Here is a 20,331-nt window from a genome sequence, read left to right as displayed (position 1 = left end):
AAATTAAACGCGAAGCTAAACATCGATATAATACACTTGGCAGGAGTGGGGCCTCACCAAGGACGGCCTGATCAAGCACCACGACCTCTGCCTGACCTTGCCGGTGTACGCCAAGGGCACGACGTTGCTGATGCAGATCTGCGACGGCAGCGAGAACCAGAAGTGGCGGCACTTGGAGGGCGGCCTGATCCGTCACACGAGAATACCGGTGTGCGTGGATTCGCGATATCACGCGCAACGCGGTATCACGGCTGAGAAGTGCGACTCGAACGCGGACACGCAGAGGTGGCATCTCTACAACCACAATCACTAGCTGATATGGTTGCGGTGAACGCAACCCGTCATTCACCCGCAAGACTCTCATTCGACGTGATCATCAAGGTCATTCTGAGCGAGACGGACCGCATCGGAGGGGCGCCGTTACTTAATTAGAGACTCGACTCTTGTCCGATCGATTTAGGGCGGATCTTACTTATCGCAGACCGGCGCATCTTTGTAGCTTGTTGCGGCTCCTCTCGTGATCTCTCTACGTGGTTTCGGAAGGAAAAGCCTATCTTGTTTGCAAGTCGCGAATGCCCGATGCAGTTTGTCTCATAAAGTTTAGACGAGAGTGTATTTGGATCCCCTCCCTCCGGGGAATCGCTTAATAATGTTATAAAAAAATGATATTACGTAAGACGAGATAATTTCGCAGAGAAAGAGTGAAAAAAGTTTTAAGATTGCTTGGTGTATATGATATACTATAATCAATATAAGCTTCGGTTTTAATTATCCATCTGAAATTTTATCGCTTTTTATCGTTTTCTTAGGCACTAAGAGAAAAAAAATGCTAGAAATCATCAAGATACTCCTTTTATAACGACAAAAGATTAAACTTTACTGATAGGGTGACGTCTCGCAATCGATGTGTGATAAGCGTAAAATTATTTATAGTAAAGTAATGTAAAAAAAAGAGCGTGGAGGAATGTGTGTACGAATAGTGACAATGCGGAAGTTGCATATACCGTTTTTCGTATATTGCGACTCAAGACACGTCGGTCGCGACTGCATCTTATAAGTCTCTCGAATGCACGGATTTACGGTATATACTTCATACGTGCGCTGGATTTAAAGCTGGAAAAATCATATTAACGAAAGAGCCATTTTTTAATACTTTTAGCCTCGAAGAGAGTCAATGGGGCGAAGAAATCCCTCGTATTCGCGGTAAAGTGTTATAAATAGCTAAATGTATATATTAAGAAATAATTGAATTGTATACGCAGAGTATTTATGCACAATTTCGGCTCACGATTATCAGACTCGACGAATTCGTTTGAGAGACATTATATGAGTAAAGATTTATTATATATTATATATATACATATATATTATTTGAACAAAGATTGAATATTATAGAGTATTGCGTGGATTCACTTCAGCTCTTCACTTTTTGCAAAATGTGTCGTCTATAAAATTTTAAAATGTATACATAAACATTTATAGAGTTTCTTCTAAAGGAACTGTCGTTAATATAAAACATTTATGTATAATGCAATTGTAAATTTTGATTGATATTGGCTATGGAAGAGTTAGTGAAATCAGTCTATAAGACGTCAAAAATATTAATGAAAAATAACAAGATCATTGCTTATAAATCAATTTTAAAAAAGCAAAGATTAAAATTTAAATTATCTTATATTGTTTTATATGTGTATAATCAGAGAATTGATGAAACAAAGAGAGATAGGAATATAATATTGTTGCGTACGCAACAATATATATAAGTCAGAATATATAATTATGCATAGAAGACACAATCTGAGTTTATGACATTTCTACTTATCATAAACTCAGATTTAGAAAGGCCAATTATTATTTATACTTGAATGTCCAATTAATGGGTAATTCATCTTTTTTTTTTTTTATATATATATATATTTACTTATGTATATGTAACCTTTTTTTATACGAAGAAAGTCAAAGCTTTGGCATTACTTCATATTTTAGATAATCGATAGTCTTATCACAAACACCGTTTTGAGATTACGCTTTTGAGCAAATAAACGCAAAGAAGATTTTTGCTATTTACACTATTTAAAAAAAGAACCAATTACGACACAATTGTGTTCTCGTTCTACATCGCAATCATAAATTAGTCATTTAACTTTTAACAAGATTCATTATAAATTTCATTCCTTTTTTTAAGATGTCTTGAAAAAAATGCTATACATTTTTTTGCACATTTAAAAATCCACAAATTTTATACTAATTTTCATTTACACATGACTGAAAGTGTACAATGCAAGAAGCTTCTTAGCAACCGATACTGCTATTTTGATCAGTCTCGAAGTCAGACGCAAAGTCCGTGCAAAATGTATGTTATTTTTATCCGATCTTATTGTTAGTATACGGGGCGCATTTTTTAATCCGCCGATATCCATCCCCCCCATCTTCGTAATCAAACAAGAAATCGCGACGAACAAAAACGCTTTCTCGTCAAAAATATGCGCTATACGAGATTCGCAGAAAAGAGATTTATTTTTCTAACTAATTGTATACTTATATACTTGGTTGTGCGAAAAGCGCGGCGTAAACCGAAGCGTATTTAACATGTTGTAGCTCGATAATAACATTTCAAAAAAAAATAAGCAAATTAGAAGAAGTTGGAATAGAATTTTCGATCATGTTACATTTGAATTTTTAGATCTTTGAAATAAGCATTAAAAAAATTTTCGAGGTTTATCAATTTCTTTTCACTGCAATTAGAAAAATAATTCTTATTTTAGTGTCATCGATCGAAAAATTCGATTTAAAAAATTACGAAAATTATATAAATTGCACAAAAAATTCTTAAGTGCATTCGTGGATCCTATGACTCGTCTACAACGTGTTAAGTGAATCAAAGTGGCAGTTAACACGATGACATAGCAATACGTATTAGCAGAGGACGTGATCTTTTGTACACTTATACTTTCCGACGATATAAAAAAGTATCTTACTGCCGTTGCTTCGTGCTGGGACTATAAAAAATATCGCGAAGCGAGATATGAATGATGATATACATATATATCTTAATGAACTTTTGTATAATACATGGGCATCCGCATATATATATTACACATCCACGCTAGTTGCTGCAATTAAGCATCTGGTAAAGAAAAAGGAAAAAAAATTCTTTTGATATCGATATTCTCTCTATACGTAGGCTGGTAACAACTTCAATATAGATATTATTATACGCGATCGATTCGTCCATTTTTTCCTGGATTAAACGAAGGCGATGAGATCGCATATTATAAAATCGCTTCTGAAAATCAAAATGTCTCTAATAAAAAATCTCATATCTTTATCGTATCGTCGCGCGAGCACAAAAAGAAAAAACATCGACCCTTTAAAAACGTTTTCCTTTAATCAGGGAAAGCGGCTAACGACGATATACATATATACACGTAGATAGTAAATATGTACATGAGGTATCTCTGTGTTATCGCGCTTCCTTTCGGCTATAGATGCTTTTGAAGGATTTTCGACCAAGTCGACCTTCCGTTAGTCGGAGATTGAAAGAGAGAGAGGGAGGTCTAATTACAGAGTCAGTCAACGTTGGAATTAAAAGGATTTTGCCGTCCAAGAGCTTCAAGAGCATAGATAACGGAACTTTGTTTTCGGATTATTTAAAGTTTTACGGAGAAATAATTCGCACGCGGAGAGCTTAATTAATGCTTAACTTTTTAATAAGAAATTATTTTGATAATTAAATCCAGTGATTATACGAAGATTGAAAAAAAGTTTCGCGAATAATTCTTTCGATATTAGCTAATAAACGAAAAATATACTTATATCTCTTAATTATTAATAATTATTGTTGAGAAAAAAAATTTATTTTGATTAACTAAGCCAAGAGGAAGTACGAGAAACATGCGATATCGAACACACGCAAGAATTCCCCTGAAATTTGTCTATATCTCATCGCTGCTTTGTAAATAATTATGCATATTCTAAATATATTGATCACCCCCGTCCTCCTATCCCAGCAAAAAATTCTTGTTTTGCAATCAGCATGAATATTTATTTCTCGTTTATATATATATTCGTATATTTGTAAATAAATATATGCACGACATAAGAGAGAAAAAAGTATAGATTATAAGCTAACGAGAGAGAAATATGTACTTCCAAAATCAGTAAAAATAAGATAACAGGCGACATGAGTCTAATATTAAGATAGCGGACAACCAGTCAATGTTAATATAGGTGTAATTCAGTAATATGCAAATTTGTACTCGAGAAGCGAAATTGTGGTGCAGATAGAATAAGAGTGCTGTATTATATTGAACGAGTATATTTACACCCTTGTCATACATGATGCGTTAGTATATTTTGTCTGATGTAAGAGCGACTTTGGATATCGAAAAAAAAAGGAAAAAAAATAATAATTAAACAGCGCCAGTTCGGCATCCGCTACTTTCCGAAAATTACGAATAATTTGGCGGCGACATTTAAGAAACTCGATTGCATCGAGTCAACGCAAGGTATTAGCATAATTGAAGACTTTATATACTACTAGGAGTAAAATATCCTGATTCAGAAAAAGCAAGAATCAAAAGTGATATGATTAATAATGTTCGCAAAATATTATATTTTTACAATTGTCCTGTGAAAATGAGTGCAGAATTTTGTTTCATCTCAAAATTGTTTTTCGAAATATTCAAAATATTCTGTAAAATTTTTAATAAGTAAAAAATACCTATATTATTGAAAAAAAGTATGTATATAATAAATTCCAAGTATATATTCGTCTTCAAGATGCTAAATACCGAAATTTCCTCTGCTCTATATTTTACAAAAATGTAAAAAATATATATATAAATATATATATGTTAAGAATGCGATATACTACAGTAATTATGAAAACGAGTTTTTTTTAATAAAATGGCGGGATATTTCCGTAAATTTATATTGTGTAACAAAATTCAATTTCTCGTATCCCTTCACATATCTTCATATACTTATTGCATAATTAAATGTATGTTGCGGTATGACATATTACTATTCTATCATGCGCTTTCTCTATGGAATTCTCTTCTTTATTTGTACAATGTCCATATCACAGTATTTTTTTTCCCAGTTTCACTTTTGAACAGGCTTCTCTTCAGGTGGTATAAATGCTTGCGCTCTGCGCTCCTGCCTCCTCTTATTTGCCTCTTCATGTTTCGTTTCCTGTTCCTTCTTTCTCTTCGCCCTCTTCTGCTCCTCACTCAAGAAGTGCTCGCCAGTATCTATCACCTTGTCAAGTTTGCTCTCTTGCGGAAGCGGTGGGAATGGAGTGTATGATTTCTTCACCTTCTTCTTCTTCGGTTCCTTGCGCTTGCTTATATTCTTGCTGTTGTATTTGGGAAGATAACGCTCCCAATTCTCATCCTTCAATTTCGGATTCTTGGCAAGTTCTCTCTTCAGCATCAAAGCTTTCAGGCTGTAAACAGGATGAATATTCTTCATTGTATCCTCCACCACTTTCCTCACTTGCTGTAGACCCTTGTGAGGCCCTAATGCAGACACGGTTTGGCCCTGAACCACGACGTAACAATTGGTGAGCAGTTCAATGGACTTGAGATTGCATCCGTTTGGTCCGATGAGCCTCTGTCTCCTCTTGACGAACTTATCCTTGTTCCTGACGAGCGAGGATATCTTTATGACGTCTGCGGCGATGTCATCCTGAATGACTCTCACCGCCTGCTCGAAGGGCACCGAACGAGCCATCAGCTTCATCATGTCGCGTGCTTTGATGATGATATACGGATCCCAGGTCTTCCTGGTGGTTTTCACCGTCACGCTACCCTCGAGGAGATCCAGCTCGGCCTTGATGTGATGCTCGGCCAGAGCTTTCTGCACCAGCGACCAGTGTTCCTTCAAGTACTGCTCTCGATACTTCGGGAACATCGTCGCGAACGAACTTTCCTCGAGGAGACGATGCGGGTTGTCCTTCTCTTTGAACTCTGGAATTTTCAATGACCAAGCGTTGTCGATAGGTCCCTTCTTAGAGTCCATCTTGAAGCAATTCAAGTCAGTATTTTATATTCTGTTTTTATGTATTTCTATATTCTTTAAGATGGAACTACCACACTCCACACCACGTGTTCTTGGAGGTTATGTTGAGAGTCAAAAACAAATTTCGCACATGCGTAGGCACAAACTCTAGCAGACCGCAGTACAAGACATCTATAGCAAAATTGTTTACATTTTGCTGAAAGAAAAATTAATTTATCATTAAGCAAGAATCTCAAAAAAATTATTTTTGTTTAAAAATTGTTTTATTAAAAATAAAGATTGAATCACATTGACAAAATAATAATAATTAAAAAATATATACTTACCTATTTTAAATACAGCTTGCTTTCGTAATAGATGAATTTTGAGATTGCACATATTAAACTATTTCTATAGTTGCTTATTAACTGCTTAAACGCTTTTTCTGCCCGCATAATTAAAAAATTAATGCGCAAGTATAATAAAATGCGCACTAGTTCTATAATGCGTTATTCAGTTTTGTATATGCAAGTAAAATTTTCATAATTAAGATGAATATTATGTTTTAATTTTATTTAATTTTATTTTTATCTTGTTTCTAATAAAATCAACTTTTTGTTAACTAACTGCGTGCAATAATATAATCGCCAGAAAGTTTTAATCGTGTTCATGAAAATATGTAAATGTACATGAACCAAAAGAAACAAGAATATTTATTAATACTTTTATTTGCTTGCCATATATTATTTTTTAGTCTTTTTAAAGAAAATTATGTAATTATTGTTTTAATAAAAAAGTTAACATATAACTTTCTTATAAATCTTTTTTTATATAAAGTTAACATGCCAATAATTTCTTAACTCTTTTTCTGGAATTGCGTTCCAGTTCATTTCTGGTAATTATCTACATGTACAGATATAATGTTATATATGTATATAATATATAACAAACTCACCGATACGATGCGCAGTAGTGGAGCTCTATAGTACAAAGCGTTGATCTACAACATATAAAAAACATAAATTATATGTATACAAAATAATTAATATCAGAAAAAGTCAATACACAATGAAACTTTTATTCGTACGTTATTTTAATTCGCTTACCACATGGTTGCTTCGTCGATGCCCGATGCCTCCCCGGGCCTCCTCCTCCTCTCTTGTTCGTACTTTAGCGTCTTTTTGGCACTTACACAACACACGCTCGCGAAAATGCGATCACGCGCGCGCATTAATCAGCAAAATAAAATAATCGCACGACAACTTGAACGACACTCCCGACGTTAATCGTACGCGACTCTATGCGACATTTATTCCGATTTTAATCGCGCGATACTTTGTGCGGAACTCCCGACAATTAATCGTACGTGACTTATTTTCATACTTCGGCACTCCCGCTTTTAATCGTACGCATATTTTATGCGCTTTTGTTAATTATATACGACGCATATTTGAGAGAACAGCACACGGCAGTTATAATTAAACGAGGCTACGATCCGCGCGAGGCGACGCGAGGCACGAAATTCACGCGGGAAGTCGCAATGATGCCAACTGACAAAATACGGAAGTCGCCGCAGTGATGCCACCTGTCAAAATAATAATTATAGAGATTAGTCTTTCGCGATTATAATCAAATAATAAATTATATGAATTTCATATAAATTATATTTCATCGAATAAAAATTAGATGTAAATGTATATAAAATATGATAAAATATAATTTTCATATAAAAAGTTGTGTGTATTATTATGAGAATTGTATTATAATTTATTTATTAAAAATTAAAGGTTAAAAGTTTTGGAAAGTTAAATATATCCAAAATCCATCTTATGCATTACGTTATACATTCATGTAAAATATGAATCGTTTATTATAATTGTACAAGTAATAAATAATAAAAGAAATAAGTTATAATCTTCTTACGACACAAGGTTGCTCTGTCGTTGCTTGATGCCTTCCCGAGCCTCCTCTCTTTCTCCTCCTCTTTTGTTCGTACTTCTAGCGTGTCTTTTTGGCACTTACACAACACACGCTGGCGAAAATGCGATCACGCGCGCGCATTAATCAGCAAAATAAAAGCGCATATTTTATGCGCTTTTGTTAATTATATAAGACGTATATTTAAAAGAACAGCACCCAATAACTATGATTATACGAAGCTACTATTCTCGCGACGCGGATGCACGAAATTCTCGCGGGAAGTCGCAATGATGCCAACTGTCTAATTAGAAATTATCTAGTCTTTCGCGATTAATCGATCATTGAAAAGATCGATTAACATAGAGCGCTTCGCTCGATGTGACAAGTGGACTTGGAACGATATTTTGATCGACCAATCAGAAGAAAGAAATATTTTCCTCTTAGGCCCTGCGCACAATAGGAAAAATATTAGGAATAAATATTAAATATTAGGAATAAGAATTATTTTAAAACAATAAAATCGGAAAAACTCTAATATAAAAATACAAATTCGGATATAAAGGACTCTTAGTAGTTTATTAGCCCTTACTAGTCCTTTATACTCGAATTTGTATTTTTTATATCATAGTTTTTTCGATTTTATTATTTTAAAATAATTCTTATTCCTAATATTTAATATTTGTTTCTAATATTCTAATATTCTAATATTCTAATATTCTAATATTTACTCTATTGTGCGCAGGGCCTAAGGGCCTAAGGCCCTGCGCACAATAGGAAAAATATTAGGAATAGGAATAAATATTAAGCATTAAGCTTCCTGCACAATACAAAAGTACAAGCAATAGGAACAGAAAATAGAAAATATTCATCAATAGAAGCAAAGAATATCTATTTTGTTATCCCCTAATATCTATCTGCTTCTGTTCATGCATGGATATTTTTATTCTCTGTTCTTAATTTCTATACTTTTATATTGTGCAGTAGGCCTAATGCTTAATATTAGGAATAAATATTAAATATTAGGAATAAGAATTATTTTAAAATAATAAAATCTCGAAAAAACTCGATCTGATATAAAAATACAAATTCGAGTATAAAGGACTAGTAAGGGCCAATAAACTACTAAGAGTTCTTTATACTCGAATTTGTATTTTTATATCAGAGTTTTTCCGATTTTATTATTTTAAAATAATTCTTATTCCTAACATTTAATATTTATTCCTACTAGAACAACACAAGCTCGCGCTACACGCGCGCCATTCTTTGATTTCATATTTTAAAAAATAATTATTAAAATAATAATATTTTTTTGACAGAATCAACTGATAACTGTCAAAAAATATTAATCGAGTTTAAAATACCATAACATATTATTTTAAACAAATTATTATTTTAATTTTTAAAATATATTATTTAAAAACTTAATTAACAAATTGGCGCTAAAAATCAGCTGATTTCTGTCAAAAAATATTACTAAAGCATTCATTTGCTAATTAAATTTCAGAGTAATAATACGTTATAAAAATTAAAGTAGTAATGTTGATAATACTTTATCCTCGATTAATACTTTTTGACAGAAATCAGCTGATAACTGTCAAAAATAATAACCGAGTTTAAAGTAGCTAATTTCTATAAAAAAATATTAATAAATCTATTTTTTTTAATTCTCTGTTAAAGATATAAATAATAAATATTTATGCATTGCATAATTAATTGACATATTCTCAGGCATGTATTGCAATCAAGGCATAGAAAAATATATATTAATTAATTATGCAATACATAAAAATTCAGTATTCAAATCTAAAACAGAAGTGCGAACAAAATAGAATTATCTATAAGAATCTTTTATGAATAGAGATAATCATAACGTCGAGATATGATTTTATAGACGAAAGTATTTATTAATATTTTTTCATAGAAATTAGCTACTTTCGCATGGAGTCAGCGGTAAAAAAGTATCGTTTTCTAATATTTAAAGACGAGCCAAAAATTCATCGATTATACATTTTAATAGTACATAGATTACAGAATCTTTTGGTACCAAGCAGACAACAGCGTAAAAATTTTTTAATAAGATAAACATAAAATAAGGATGCGTCGCACAGGGTCAGCGGTAAAAAGTATCGATTTCCAATATTTTAATACGAGCCAAAAATTCATCGATTATACATTTTAATAGTACATTGTATACAGAATCTTTTGGTACCAAGCAGACACCAGCGTACAAATTTTTTTATTTGATATACATAAAATAAGGATGCGTGGCCTAGGTTCAGCGGAAAAAGGATCGATATCTAATATTTTAAGACGAGCCAAAAATTCATCGATTATACATTTTCATAGAACATTGTATACAGAATCTTTTGGTACCAAGCAGACACCAGCGTACAAATTTTTTCATTTGATATACATTAAATAAGGATGCGTCGCATAGGATCAGCGGCAAAAAATTATTGATTTCTAATATTTTAAGACGAGCCAAAAATTCATCGATTATACATTTTAATAGTACATTGATTACAGAAACATTTGGTACCAAACAGACAACAGCGTACAAATTTTTTAACTTGATATACATAAAATAAGATTGCGTCGCATGGGATCAGCGGTAAAAAAGTATCGATTTCTAATATGTTAAGACGAGCCAAAAATTCATCGATTATACATTTTAATAGTACATTGATTACAGAATCTTTTGGTACCAAGCAGACAACAGCGTACAAATTTTTTAATACGATAAACATAAAATAAGGATGCGTCGCACAGGGTCAGCGGTAAAAAGTATCGATTTCCAATATTTTAACACGAGCCAAAAATTCATCGATTATACATTTTAATAGTACATTGATTACAGAATCATTTGGTACCAAACAGACACCAGCGTACAAATTTTTTTATTTGATATACATAAAATAAGGATGCGTCGCCTAGGGTCAGCGGCAAAAAAGGATCGATATCTAATATTTTAAGACGAGCCAAAAATTCATCGATTATACATTTTCATAGTACATTGTATACAGAATCTTTTGGTACCAAGCAGACACCAGCGTACAAATTTTTTTATTTGATATACATAAAATAAGGATGCGTCGCATAGGATCAGCGGCAAAAAATTATTGATTTCTAATATTTTAAGACGAGCCAAAAATTCATCGATTATACATTTTAATAGTACATTGATTACAGAATCTTTTGGTACCAAGCAGACAACAGCGTACAAATTTTTTAATACGATAAACATAAAATAAGGATGCGTCGCACAGGGTCAGCGGTAAAAAGTATCGATTTCCAATATTTTAACACGAGCCAAAAATTCATCGATTATACATTTTAATAGTACATTGATTACAGAATCATTTGGTACCAAACAGACACCAGCGTACAAATTTTTTTATTTGATATACATAAAATAAGGATGCGTCGCCTAGGGTCAGCGGCAAAAAAGGATCGATATCTAATATTTTAAGACGAGCCAAAAATTCATCGATTATACATTTTCATAGTACATTGTATACAGAATCTTTTGGTACCAAGCAGACACCAGCGTACAAATTTTTTTATTTGATATACATAAAATAAGGATGCGTCGCATAGGATCAGCGGCAAAAAATTATTGATTTCTAATATTTTAAGACGAGCCAAAAATTCATCGATTGTACATTTTAATAGTACATTGATTACAGAATCTTTTGGTACCAAGCAGACACCAGCGTACAAATTTTTTAATTTGATATACATAAAATAAGGATGCGTCGCACAGGGTCCGCGTCAAAAAAAATCAAGTTCTAATATTTCAAGACGAGCCAAAAATTCATCGATTATTCATTTTAATAGTACATTGATTACAGAATCTTTTGGTACCAAACAGACACCAGCGTACAAATTTTTTTATTCGATATACATAAAATAAAGATGCGTCGCATAGGGTAAGCGGCAAAAAATTATAGATATCATATATTTTAAGACGAGCCAAAAATTCATCGATTATACATTTTCATAGTACATTGTATACAGAATCTTTTGGTACCAAGCAGACACCAGCGTACAAATTTTTTTATTAGATATACATAAAATAAGTATGCGTCGCCTAGGGTCAGCGGCAAAAAATTATTGATTTCAAATATTTTAAGACGAGCCAAAAATTCATCGATTATACATTTTAATAGTACATTGTATACAGAATCTTTTGGTACCAAGCAGACACCAGCGTACAAATTCTTTTATTTGATATACATAAAATAAGGATGCGTCGCATGGGATCAGCGATAAAAAAGTATCGATTTCTAATATTTAAAGACGAGCCAAAATTTCATCGATTATACATTTTAATAGTACATTTATTACAGAATCATTTGGTACCAAGCAGACAACAGCGTACAAACTTTTTCATTTGCTATACATAAATTAAGGATGCGTCGCATGGGATCAGCGGTAAAAAAGTATCGATTTCTAATATTTAAAGACGAGCCAAAAATTCATCGATTATACATTTTAATAGTACATTGTATACAGAATCTTTTGGTACCAAGCAGACACCAGCGTACAAATTTTTTTATTTGATATACATAAAATAAGGATGCGTGGCCTAGGTTCAGCGGAAAAAGGATCGATATCTAATATTTTAAGACGAGCCAAAAATTCATCGATTATACATTTTCATAGAACATTGTATACAGAATCTTTTGGTAACAAGCAGACACCAGCGTACAAATTTTTTCATTTGATATACATTAAATAAGGATGCGTCGCATAGGATCAGCGGCAAAAAATTATTGATTTCTAATATTTTAAGACGAGCCAAAAATTCATCGATTATACATTTTAATAGTACATTGATTACAGAAACATTTGGTACCAAACAGACAACAGCGTACAAATTTTTTAACTTGATATACATAAAATAAGATTGCGTCGCATGGGATCAGCGGTAAAAAAGTATCGATTTCTAATATGTTAAGACGAGCCAAAAATTCATCGATTATACATTTTAATAGTACATTGATTACAGAATCTTTTGGTACCAAGCAGACAACAGCGTACAAATTTTTTAATACGATAAACATAAAATAAGGATGCGTCGCACAGGGTCAGCGGTAAAAAGTATCGATTTCCAATATTTTAACACGAGCCAAAAATTCATCGATTATACATTTTAATAGTACATTGATTACAGAATCATTTGGTACCAAACAGACACCAGCGTACAAATTTTTTTATTTGATATACATAAAATAAGGATGCGTCGCCTAGGGTCAGCGGCAAAAAAGGATCGATATCTAATATTTTAAGACGAGCCAAAAATTCATCGATTATACATTTTCATAGTACATTGTATACAGAATCTTTTGGTACCAAGCAGACACCAGCGTACAAATTTTTTTATTTGATATACATAAAATAAGGATGCGTCGCATAGGATCAGCGGCAAAAAATTATTGATTTCTAATATTTTAAGACGAGCCAAAAATTCATCGATTATACATTTTAATAGTACATTGATTACAGAATCTTTTGGTACCAAGCAGACAACAGCGTACAAATTTTTTAATACGATAAACATAAAATAAGGATGCGTCGCACAGGGTCAGCGGTAAAAAGTATCGATTTCCAATATTTTAACACGAGCCAAAAATTCATCGATTATACATTTTAATAGTACATTGATTACAGAATCATTTGGTACCAAACAGACACCAGCGTACAAATTTTTTTATTTGATATACATAAAATAAGGATGCGTCGCCTAGGGTCAGCGGCAAAAAAGGATCGATATCTAATATTTTAAGACGAGCCAAAAATTCATCGATTATACATTTTCATAGTACATTGTATACAGAATCTTTTGGTACCAAGCAGACACCAGCGTACAAATTTTTTTATTTGATATACATAAAATAAGGATGCGTCGCATAGGATCAGCGGCAAAAAATTATTGATTTCTAATATTTTAAGACGAGCCAAAAATTCATCGATTGTACATTTTAATAGTACATTGATTACAGAATCTTTTGGTACCAAGCAGACACCAGCGTACAAATTTTTTAATTTGATATACATAAAATAAGGATGCGTCGCACAGGGTCCGCGTCAAAAAAAATCAAGTTCTAATATTTCAAGACGAGCCAAAAATTCATCGATTATTCATTTTAATAGTACATTGATTACAGAATCTTTTGGTACCAAACAGACACCAGCGTACAAATTTTTTTATTCGATATACATAAAATAAAGATGCGTCGCATAGGGTAAGCGGCAAAAAATTATAGATATCATATATTTTAAGACGAGCCAAAAATTCATCGATTATACATTTTCATAGTACATTGTATACAGAATCTTTTGGTACCAAGCAGACACCAGCGTACAAATTTTTTTATTAGATATACATAAAATAAGTATGCGTCGCCTAGGGTCAGCGGCAAAAAATTATTGATTTCAAATATTTTAAGACGAGCCAAAAATTCATCGATTATACATTTTAATAGTACATTGTATACAGAATCTTTTGGTACCAAGCAGACACCAGCGTACAAATTCTTTTATTTGATATACATAAAATAAGGATGCGTCGCATGGGATCAGCGATAAAAAAGTATCGATTTCTAATATTTAAAGACGAGCCAAAATTTCATCGATTATACATTTTAATAGTACATTTATTACAGAATCATTTGGTACCAAGCAGACAACAGCGTACAAACTTTTTCATTTGCTATACATAAATTAAGGATGCGTCGCATGGGATCAGCGGTAAAAAAGTATCGATTTCTAATATTTAAAGACGAGCCAAAAATTCATCGATTATACATTTTAATAGTACATTGTATACAGAATCTTTTGGTACCAAGCAGACACCAGCGTACAAATTTTTTTATTTGATATACATAAAATAAGGATGCGTGGCCTAGGTTCAGCGGAAAAAGGATCGATATCTAATATTTTAAGACGAGCCAAAAATTCATCGATTATACATTTTCATAGAACATTGTATACAGAATCTTTTGGTAACAAGCAGACACCAGCGTACAAATTTTTTCATTTGATATACATTAAATAAGGATGCGTCGCATAGGATCAGCGGCAAAAAATTATTGATTTCTAATATTTTAAGACGAGCCAAAAATTCATCGATTATACATTTTAATAGTACATTGATTACAGAAACATTTGGTACCAAACAGACAACAGCGTACAAATTTTTTAACTTGATATACATAAAATAAGATTGCGTCGCATGGGATCAGCGGTAAAAAAGTATCGATTTCTAATATGTTAAGACAAGCCAAAAATTCATCGATTATACATTTTAATAGTACATTGATTACAGAATCTTTTGGTACCAAGCAGACAACAGCGTACAAATTTTTTAATACGATAAACTAAGGATGCGTCGCACAGGGTCAGCGGTAAAAAGTATCGATTTCCAATATTTTAACACGAGCCAAAAATTCATCGATTATACATTTTAATAGTACATTGATTACAGAATCATTTGGTACCAAACAGACACCAGCGTACAAATTTTTTTATTTGATATACATAAAATAAGGATGCGTCGCCTAGGGTCAGCGGCAAAAAAGGATCGATATCTAATATTTTAAGACGAGCCAAAAATTCATCGATTATACATTTTCATAGTACATTGTATACAGAATCTTTTGGTACCAAGCAGACACCAGCGTACAAATTTTTTTATTTGATATACATAAAATAAGGATGCGTCGCATAGGATCAGCGGCAAAAAATTATTGATTTCTAATATTTTAAGACGAGCCAAAAATTCATCGATTGTACATTTTAATAGTACATTGATTACAGAATCTTTTGGTACCAAGCAGACACCAGCGTACAAATTTTTTAATTTGATATACATAAAATAAGGATGCGTCGCACAGGGTCCGCGTCAAAAAAAATCAAGTTCTAATATTTCAAGACGAGCCAAAAATTCATCGATTATTCATTTTAATAGTACATTGATTACAGAATCTTTTGGTACCAAACAGACACCAGCGTACAAATTTTTTTATTCGATATACATAAAATAAAGATGCGTCGCATAGGGTAAGCGGCAAAAAATTATAGATATCATATATTTTAAGACGAGCCAAAAATTCATCGATTATACATTTTCATAGTACATTGTATACAGAATCTTTTGGTACCAAGCAGACACCAGCGTACAAATTTTTTTATTAGATATACATAAAATAAGTATGCGTCGCCTAGGGTCAGCGGCAAAAAATTATTGATTTCAAATATTTTAAGACGAGCCAAAAATTCATCGATTATACATTTTAATAGTACATTGTATACAGAATCTTTTGGTACCAAGCAGACACCAGCGTACAAATTCTTTTATTTGATATACATAAAATAAGGATGCGTCGCATGGGATCAGCGATAAAAAAGTATCGATTTCTAATATTTAAAGACGAGCCAAAATTTCATCGATTATACATTTTAATAGTACATTTATTACAGAATCATTTGGTACCAAGCAGACAACAGCGTACAAACTTTTTCATTTGCTATACATAAATTAAGGATGCGTCGCATGGGATCAGCGGTAAAAAAGTATCGATTTCTAATATTTAAAGACGAGCCAAAAATTCATCGATTATACATTTTAATAGTACATTGTATACAGAATCTTTTGGTACCAAGCAGACACCAGCGTACAAATTTTTTTATTTGATATACATAAAATAAGGATGCGTGGCCTAGGTTCAGCGGAAAAAGGATCGATATCTAATATTTTAAGACGAGCCAAAAATTCATCGATTATACATTTTCATAGAACATTGTATACAGAATCTTTTGGTAACAAGCAGACACCAGCGTACAAATTTTTTCATTTGATATACATTAAATAAGGATGCGTCGCATAGGATCAGCGGCAAAAAATTATTGATTTCTAATATTTTAAGACGAGCCAAAAATTCATCGATTATACATTTTAATAGTACATTGATTACAGAAACATTTGGTACCAAACAGACAACAGCGTACAAATTTTTTAACTTGATATACATAAAATAAGATTGCGTCGCATGGGATCAGCGGTAAAAAAGTATCGATTTCTAATATGTTAAGACGAGCCAAAAATTCATCGATTATACATTTTAATAGTACATTGATTACAGAATCTTTTGGTACCAAGCAGACAACAGCGTACAAATTTTTTAATACGATAAACATAAAATAAGGATGCGTCGCACAGGGTCAGCGGTAAAAAGTATCGATTTCCAATATTTTAACACGAGCCAAAAATTCATCGATTATACATTTTAATAGTACATTGATTACAGAATCATTTGGTACCAAACAGACACCAGCGTACAAATTTTTTTATTTGATATACATAAAATAAGGATGCGTCGCCTAGGGTCAGCGGCAAAAAAGGATCGATATCTAATATTTTAAGACGAGCCAAAAATTCATCGATTATACATTTTCATAGTACATTGTATACAGAATCTTTTGGTACCAAGCAGACACCAGCGTACAAATTTTTTTATTTGATATACATAAAATAAGGATGCGTCGCATAGGATCAGCGGCAAAAAATTATTGATTTCTAATATTTTAAGACGAGCCAAAAATTCATCGATTATACATTTTAATAGTACATTGATTACAGAATCTTTTGGTACCAAGCAGACAACAGCGTACAAATTTTTTAATACGATAAACATAAAATAAGGATGCGTCGCACAGGGTCAGCGGTAAAAAGTATCGATTTCCAATATTTTAACACGAGCCAAAAATTCATCGATTATACATTTTAATAGTACATTGATTACAGAATCATTTGGTACCAAACAGACACCAGCGTACAAATTTTTTTATTTGATATACATAAAATAAGGATGCGTCGCCTAGGGTCAGCGGCAAAAAAGGATCGATATCTAATATTTTAAGACGAGCCAAAAATTCATCGATTATACATTTTCATAGTACATTGTATACAGAATCTTTTGGTACCAAGCAGACACCAGCGTACAAATTTTTTTATTTGATATACATAAAATAAGGATGCGTCGCATAGGATCAGCGGCAAAAAATTATTGATTTCTAATATTTTAAGACGAGCCAAAAATTCATCGATTGTACATTTTAATAGTACATTGATTACAGAATCTTTTGGTACCAAGCAGACACCAGCGTACAAATTTTTTAATTTGATATACATAAAATAAGGATGCGTCGCACAGGGTCCGCGTCAAAAAAAATCAAGTTCTAATATTTCAAGACGAGCCAAAAATTCATCGATTATTCATTTTAATAGTACATTGATTACAGAATCTTTTGGTACCAAACAGACACCAGCGTACAAATTTTTTTATTCGATATACATAAAATAAAGATGCGTCGCATAGGGTAAGCGGCAAAAAATTATAGATATCATATATTTTAAGACGAGCCAAAAATTCATCGATTATACATTTTCATAGTACATTGTATACAGAATCTTTTGGTACCAAGCAGACACCAGCGTACAAATTTTTTTATTAGATATACATAAAATAAGTATGCGTCGCCTAGGGTCAGCGGCAAAAAATTATTGATTTCAAATATTTTAAGACGAGCCAAAAATTCATCGATTATACATTTTAATAGTACATTGTATACAGAATCTTTTGGTACCAAGCAGACACCAGCGTACAAATTCTTTTATTTGATATACATAAAATAAGGATGCGTCGCATGGGATCAGCGATAAAAAAGTATCGATTTCTAATATTTAAAGACGAGCCAAAATTTCATCGATTATACATTTTAATAGTACATTTATTACAGAATCATTTGGTACCAAGCAGACAACAGCGTACAAACTTTTTCATTTGCTATACATAAATTAAGGATGCGTCGCATGGGATCAGCGGTAAAAAAGTATCGATTTCTAATATTTAAAGACGAGCCAAAAATTCATCGATTATACATTTTAATAGTACATTGTATACAGAATCTTTTGGTACCAAGCAGACACCAGCGTACAAATTTTTTTATTTGATATACATAAAATAAGGATGCGTGGCCTAGGTTCAGCGGAAAAAGGATCGATATCTAATATTTTAAGACGAGCCAAAAATTCATCGATTATACATTTTCATAGAACATTGTATACAGAATCTTTTGGTAACAAGCAGACACCAGCGTACAAATTTTTTCATTTGATATACATTAAATAAGGATGCGTCGCATAGGATCAGCGGCAAAAAATTATTGATTTCTAATATTTTAAGACGAGCCAAAAATTCATCGATTATACATTTTAATAGTACATTGATTACAGAAACATTTGGTACCAAACAGACAACAGCGTACAAATTTTTTAACTTGATATACATAAAATAAGATTGCGTCGCATGGGATCAGCGGTAAAAAAGTATCGATTTCTAATATGTTAAGACAAGCCAAAAATTCATCGATTATACATTTTAATAGTACATTGATTACAGAATCTTTTGGTACCAAGCAGACAACAGCGTACAAATTTTTTAATACGATAAACTAAGGATGCGTCGCACAGGGTCAGCGGTAAAAAGTATCGATTTCCAATATTTTAACACGAGCCAAAAATTCATCGATTATACATTTTAATAGTACATTGATTACAGAATCATTTGGTACCAAACAGACACCAGCGTACAAATTTTTTTATTTGATATACATAAAATAAGGATGCGTCGCCTAGGGTAAGCGGCAAAAAAGGATCGATATCTAATATTTTAAGACGAGCCAAAAATTCATCGATTATACATTTTCATAGTACATTGTATACAGAATCTTTTGGTACCAAGCAGACACCAGCGTACAAATTTTTTTATTTGATATACATAAAATAAGGATGCGTCGCATAGGATCAGCGGCAAAAAATTATTGATTTCTAATATTTTAAGACGAGCCAAAAATTCATCGATTGTACATTTTAATAGTACATTGATTACAGAATCTTTTGGTACCAAGCAGACACCAGCGTACAAATTTTTTAATTTGATATACATAAAATAAGGATGCGTCGCACAGGGTCCGCGTCAAAAAAAATCAAGTTCTAATATTTCAAGACGAGCCAAAAATTCATCGATTATTCATTTTAATAGTACATTGATTACAGAATCTTTTGGTACCAAGCAGACACCAGCGTACAAATTCTTTTATTTGATATACATAAAATAAGGATGCGTCGCATGGGATCAGCGGTAAAAAAGTATCGATTTCTAATATTTAAAGACGAGCCAAAATTTCATCGATTATACATTTTATTAGTACATTTATTACAGAATCATTTGGTACCAAGCAGACAACAGCGTACAAACTTTTTCATTTGCTATACATAAATTAAGGATGCGTCGCATGGGATCAGCGGTAAAAAAGTATCGATTTCTAATATTTAAAGACGAG

The 20,331-nt window shown here is 32.3% G+C and overlaps 2 protein-coding genes across 6 annotated transcripts in view; one reads left to right on the top strand and one right to left on the bottom strand.

The window, feature by feature from the left end:
- The window catches only part of Pgant2 (polypeptide N-acetylgalactosaminyltransferase 2), a 260,868-nt gene extending 255,945 nt beyond the window's left edge, over positions 1–4,923 (top strand). For all 5 annotated transcript variants that reach the window (XM_083053228.1, XM_083053229.1, XM_083053226.1 and 2 more), the window contains exon 10: positions 44–4,923. In XM_083053228.1, the coding sequence (XP_082909354.1) occupies positions 44–313 (270 nt within the window). In that variant the 3' untranslated portion in view covers positions 314–4,923. The remainder of the gene's footprint in view (positions 1–43) is intronic.
- A 126-nt stretch (positions 4,924–5,049) lies between these two features.
- Positions 5,050–6,140, bottom strand: Dbe (KRR1 small subunit processome component homolog dbe). Its single transcript, XM_083053231.1, has one exon. It carries the CDS (start codon positions 6,022–6,024, stop codon positions 5,107–5,109), a length of 918 nt encoding a protein of 305 aa, XP_082909357.1. The 5' UTR covers positions 6,025–6,140; the 3' UTR covers positions 5,050–5,106.
- Positions 6,141–20,331: the final 14,191 nt, after the last annotated feature.

This window comes from Prenolepis imparis, unplaced genomic scaffold, assembly GCF_030444845.1.
Source record: "Prenolepis imparis isolate NDT839.2.m4 unplaced genomic scaffold, iyPreImpa1.0 SCAF_13, whole genome shotgun sequence".
Lineage (NCBI taxonomy): Eukaryota > Metazoa > Arthropoda > Insecta > Hymenoptera > Formicidae > Prenolepis > Prenolepis imparis.
This window is presented reverse-complemented; position numbering and strand designations above follow the sequence as displayed.

Excerpts from the sequence above, each read along its gene's own strand:
- Dbe (XM_083053231.1), bottom strand. The coding sequence starts at position 6,024 with ATGGACTCTAAGAAGGGACCTATCGACAACGCTTGGTCATTGAAAATT.